Source organism: Cajanus cajan, chromosome 4 (genome assembly GCF_000230855.2).
Source record: "Cajanus cajan strain Asha chromosome 4, NIPB_CcT2T_4, whole genome shotgun sequence".
NCBI lineage: Eukaryota > Viridiplantae > Streptophyta > Magnoliopsida > Fabales > Fabaceae > Cajanus > Cajanus cajan.
The window spans coordinates 74,933,476-74,939,239 of NC_138520.1; the positions used below are offsets into that span (position 1 = coordinate 74,933,476).

Sequence of the window (5,764 nt, forward strand, 5' to 3'; positions counted from 1 at the left end):
TCTAATGTTATTCAGACTCATTGGTTGAACCGTCTAGTACTATTCGAATTAACGTGGTTTTACACGGTTTGAAGCAGTTTAAACCGGTTCATGATGATTTTTAATTTGGTCGATTTAATTTTACCGATTCGATTGGAATTTAATAACGCAAAGTATTAATATCTAGATATATTATTAAACCGTAAATAGGAGGATTGTAGGTGGAAATAATTTCTAATTTTTGCACATTTTTCTGTTGGTATCAATTAACTAGAGCAGAACAATGGTAATTGAGGAAACAAAGGAGGACAAAACATCCCTCGAGTTTGTCATTTTCTGAAGGAGTCATTGTATCACTGCTATTAGGTATGTCACCACTGTCAATTTACTTGTAATAGAAAATTGAGAATGGACCAAGTCTCATGACCAAATTAGAAATGATTTGGAAAGCTATTATGAAAGTTTGAAGTATAGAATCAAGATGATAACAACAATCAGGACCACACCAATGGTGCTCAAGATGCACTTGTTCCTGTTCATCCTTATTGACATGTTAGACAAAATTTTCTTGCTCCTGCTGATGTTATTGTCCACTCCATGAAGCTACCATGAGGAAATATAACCATCAATGCAAGTAAAACCCATGAGCAGAAAATATTAATAAAACTATGAAACGCAATCCACAAATGCTAGATGAGAATTGGCAAGTATAAAACTCGGATAAAACTGAGCTGATTTCTCGCATTACTAAAAGTCCAAAGGTATAAGTAAAACAAATGCTGCATGCCAAACTAAGTTAACGCAATAGTAAAGTGAAATTCTGAAGAGCATTTTATTAACAACACAAAACACAAAGTTACCGAATCATGTGTATGCAGTAGAGATTGTCTCTGTGAATGCAAATCTTGAAGAATCGAAACGCCAAACTCTTCTGTTTCCAGCATTGTTCTTCTACTGTCCTTAATTCTGTCACCAGACTTGTTCAACCTTTCAGTTGATACCATTAATCTTTCTCTATGATCAGCTGATGCCTATTATAGTCATATTAGCAATAGGTGTCAGATTTGGCGGTGTCAATCCAAGAAACGTGTTCAGAAATGAAGGTTGAATCACCTCAATCATCAAAATCAAGTATCATTGTATCAGCCGGTAAAAATATCATTTCCCACAATAGATCTGAAGGTATCACCATTTTGTACACCAGAGTAAATTCTATATTTGTCCTTAAAAATGGTTTATATTGTTTTTTATGTATGCTTCACTAGAAGATGTACGCACGATGGCAAAAACACAAGTTGTTCTTTTCAACTTATATATAATTAGATTACTTCTATTTCTCTCTTTGTGCTTCTTGATGTGGAAACTGATATATATAATATAACTGATCTTCTGTTTTGACTTCTTGAATAGTTGCAGTTCACACATCAAAAGAATACTACAGAATATTTATAAATGTTCAAAATTTTCGGTGAAGATGACAGTCTAAGCTTCATTCACCTTGATGCATCCTTAATGAAAGAAGCTAAAGCATATCAAGCTATTCAACATAAGCAAATATAAAACAGAAGACAATAAATACAGAAAAATTGCTTATTGGTCAGTGAGGGTCAAGTACTAGTATCTAAGTCCATATATTCTAATCTTGACGACCCTCCCATTCAAATAGCTTTAAGACATTCCTTATTTTATGAAACAACTAATTGGTCAGTAAGGGATTAGTAGTGTTAATGTGGCAGTAACATGGACTGCTTGAAAAGGCCACTTTAGCAATAGTAAGCCACTAACCAATTAGTGCATATAAACAAAACATAAAGGAAAAGGAAGAGCAAATTGTTGCCTCGCAGTGGTTTCAGAGGACAATGAATTGTCCTTCAACATCAGTAACAAATGTTAAATAAAAAATGAGCCATACCATCATAACATTTGTCGTGTTGGATTCCAACAACTCATCCCGTACAGAAGGGTTTAAGTCACCAGATACAATTTTCTTCACTTCTCTTTTAATGATGTTCAGATCTGCTTTGTACTCCCGCACCTTAGCAAGAAGCAGAGTCTTAAGGTCCGGCTGTAAACTTCTTGCCTCAAGGTCCATTTTTCGAATCTACAAATTCATAAGCGTGACGTGACCAAATTAGAAAACCAGAATACATAAGAAAGGAAAGTATCTTTCCAACCCAAAATATAAGTGAAGAGGATACCAAAGCTTCTGCCTCCTCAATTCCCTCCTTTATTTCTGAAATTTTTTGTTTCTTTTGCTCTACAAATGGAACAGAAAATAACAAATTAAAAAGTATATATATACACATTGCTCTAGCATGAAATCATAAGTTTCAATCATTCCTCTTGATCACATTTTCAATGTTTGTCATTTTTCTGTTAAGAAGGTATATGATGAAATATTTTAAAATCCATTGGATTTTCTGGTATTCCAAATGACCTTATCTAATAAAATGAGTATTAGAATTCCCATTATTATATGTTGATAACAACGAAGATGATGACTGGAATAAAGTGCAGTAAATGTTCCCCCACCTAGCACCCTGTAAGTGTAACAAAAAGATAAAAAAATGAGGAGGGGCATCAAGCATGAAGAAGAATGCATTTGAAATAACTATGGTACCTACCAGGAACCATTTTATAGAAGAAGAAATTGCTCTATAATGGGGGCAGAAACACACAAGTCTTCGAAAATTACAAAATTTGAGCATTATTTCAGGTTTTTTACTATCAACGAGGACTATTGACATAAACCAAATTCTTATAAATAGATAGATATGGTTTTGATCATTGAAAAAATAATTACATTAGCAAGAAATTTACAATACTCACACATATTATTCAACTTCAATCGAGTTAAAGCTCATTGGTATATTGCATTAAACATATGATTCACTTTTGACTCGTTGCAAAATATTTGCATTATCGTCCACTCATGTACTGACGCAATATGTAACTGAGTTTTACAATGATCAAAACTACCAACAAAGTGTCAACACATGATATACGTAAACAACTTCTACACTTGCAGAACTGTTGATCAAAATTAAACTCTTAAACAAAATATATTTGAGGTGCGAAAAGTGAGGAAAAATAAAAATGGCATAGAAGAAAAGGAAATTGAAGTACCTCCATCGAGAGGAGCAGCTGCTATGCATGCTTTTGATAGATTAGCTGAAAGTTGGCAATACTGCCGCTCATATCCCTCAAACTCCCCACTCATTTTCTCCAAACTCTCTTCAACTCAACAAAATTTCAATACGCAAAGTCACCTATCTATATATCTATGAATATAATAATAACAATTGAGCATGCAGCTGAGGTTGCCGGAGACACAAAAGGAACAGCGCAGGTTAAGTAGGATGACGATGACGATGACGTTGACAACGCTGCATGTTTCTTTGTTGAGGCTTGACGTGGATGACTCATGTTGCGCCCTCTTCTACGTGAATGCATATCCGCAAAACACGTGTCAAGTTTAATATTTGGTGCCTCCACCTTCATTTTTGTTTTTAGAAGAGAGAAATGTGAAGTAGCGTGACTAGAGATACTACTATTTTGTTTTTATAAAAATTGATATGATACGAAGGAGTTATATTTTATCTATAAAAAAAATATAATAATAAGAGAAAAATATAGAGAAATGCATGATGTCATATTCCAAAAGATTTGAGTGTCTATATACCATTTCTCATATCTTTAATACTCCAGTTTTATACATTATTTATTTTTCTAATAGTAATATTTTTGTGTGAGAGAGAATAATTTTGTTAAAATATAATCAATCATCAATCTAATCTAGAGAGTGATTTATTGGTTTAATAGTTAAACTGAAGGATCACTTGTTAAATTGATAAATTGATCTATATTAATTTTTCTTAAAAAAATTATATAGTTAACATAATTTAAAATAAAAAATATAATAAAATTATATTTGTATATTATATTTGCAAGACATAACATGCATTAGCTCTAGTTTACTGAACATTGTGTTAACACTACAAGAAATATCACATATAATAATAAATAAAAAAATGTCATTATATTTTATATTAGTATAAATTTATTTCTTATAATTACACATAATTTTAGTATTAATTTTTGAATGAGATTTAATATTATATATTATAACACTATAATTTATATTTTTTAATAATATATTAATATATATTATATATATAATGTAAGCAAAAATATTTTCTAATAATAAATATTACGTTATTATAAAATATATAATACTATATGATATTTTTTTAATAATAATATCTTAATGTGAAGGAAAAAGTTTGAGCCCCCTTAAATAACAAAGCTCTTATCTTAAACTTTTATTATTTTAAAAATCACTTTTGCATCCTAGACCGATTTGTCACTTTTTTTTATTACATAAAAAAGTAAATTTCTATTCGATTTTAATTATTTTTCAATCCCAATAGTCAATCATTTATGTTAATCTACCCATTTTGGATAAGATCAATTGTGTAATTCAATTTTTACAATACAAAAGATTATGGTTTCTAAATTAATCGCAAAGGATTTCTTTCTCAAGAAAGTGGAAGAGATTTCTTCCAAGAATTGATATAATGTTCTTAAGTTGAACATGAAAAATGATTTATGTTTTTATCTTTTCATGACATTATAAATTTATTTATATTTACTTTGTAAATTTTATGTTGTATAATTTTATTATTAAATGATTATTAGTAATTGTGTTATAGTTCTTAAGAATTATTATTATGATTTTGTGTGTTGAAAATAAATAGTGATTTTAATTGAAAGAAAAAGATTTTTAATAATTTTTAATTTAATATTACGTTGTAACTTTGAAGTTAAAAGACAAATTAATACAATAAATCTTTTAATTAAATTTGTAATTGTCAATGATGATATAATTTTTCTTTTAGTTTAGGTGATTCAAAAATTTTAACCCACTTTTAATAAGCAAACTACGTCACTATTTTTTATTTTTATTTTTTGCAAGCTAGTGGTGGATAGACAAACCGATTGATTGGACCACCCAATTTGACACTCTTAGTTGTACAATGATCACATTATACATGCTACTTCTACACCTACAATTGGACCAACCAAAGTGGTTTCTAAGTGTAGTACCTTGCAACATAGTCTTTTAATTACACGATTAACATAAATATTGATAAGAAAATGTAATATTATAATAGATTCACTAACATATTCTCTAATATATTTTATTTTTGAATAACCATGATAAAATAAGTAGTGATTAAGTGATTAATTCCCTTTTCAATATAGTCTATTTCACATAATCAGAATTTAAACTTTAGACATTTTAATTAAGGGACACAGACCACTATTACTTATTATTTATGTCAATTAATGTTATTCTATTCTAACATACTCATATTAATGCATTCACTTTTATTAATTATAATTTATTGAAAATTACAAGAATCATAAAATAGGGGTATGAAATCCACCAAATCTTTTTTTCAATAAATTTTAACTAATTAACAAGTATGTTTAAGGAAATGTGTTATAACATTTCTTATCTTAAATAACTTATACACTTTTTTTATATTACAATATAATGTCTCTAAGTTTTATTATATTTAATATTATTTTTACAAGTTTTTAAAAGATATTTATTTGGTAGTGTAAAAGAAAGATATTTATCTAGTTTTACTTTTTTAATTAATAATATATTTAATGCATCACACAAAGGTAAGTACATCAATATAATTTACTTTAATCCCGGTTAAGTAGAAGGAAAAAACGTTGATAGTAGTTCTCAAACTCAAAGATCACATGTTCT

The 5,764-nt window shown here is 28.9% G+C and overlaps 1 protein-coding gene across 2 annotated transcripts; it reads right to left on the minus strand.

Annotated features, from left to right (window-relative positions):
- Positions 1-402: 402 nt before the first annotated feature.
- LOC109802411 (vesicle transport v-SNARE 11) lies at positions 403-3,310 on the minus strand. 2 transcript variants are annotated; one of them, XM_020363778.3, is made up of 6 exons: positions 3,106-3,194; positions 2,417-2,519; positions 2,178-2,236; positions 1,892-2,080; positions 840-1,010; positions 403-582 (listed from the first exon to the last, which is right to left on the minus strand). In XM_020363778.3, the coding sequence occupies exons 4-6, from the start codon at positions 2,069-2,071 to the stop codon at positions 433-435; spliced, it is 501 nt and encodes a 166-aa protein (XP_020219367.1). In that variant the 5' UTR covers positions 2,072-2,080; positions 2,178-2,236; positions 2,417-2,519; positions 3,106-3,194; the 3' UTR covers positions 403-432. The 2 variants fall into 2 exon arrangements, with proteins under 2 accessions (XP_020219367.1, XP_020219365.1); XM_020363776.3 differs by lacking the exon at positions 2,417-2,519 and having other exon boundaries at positions 3,106-3,310.
- Between the last annotated feature and the right edge of the window lie 2,454 nt (positions 3,311-5,764).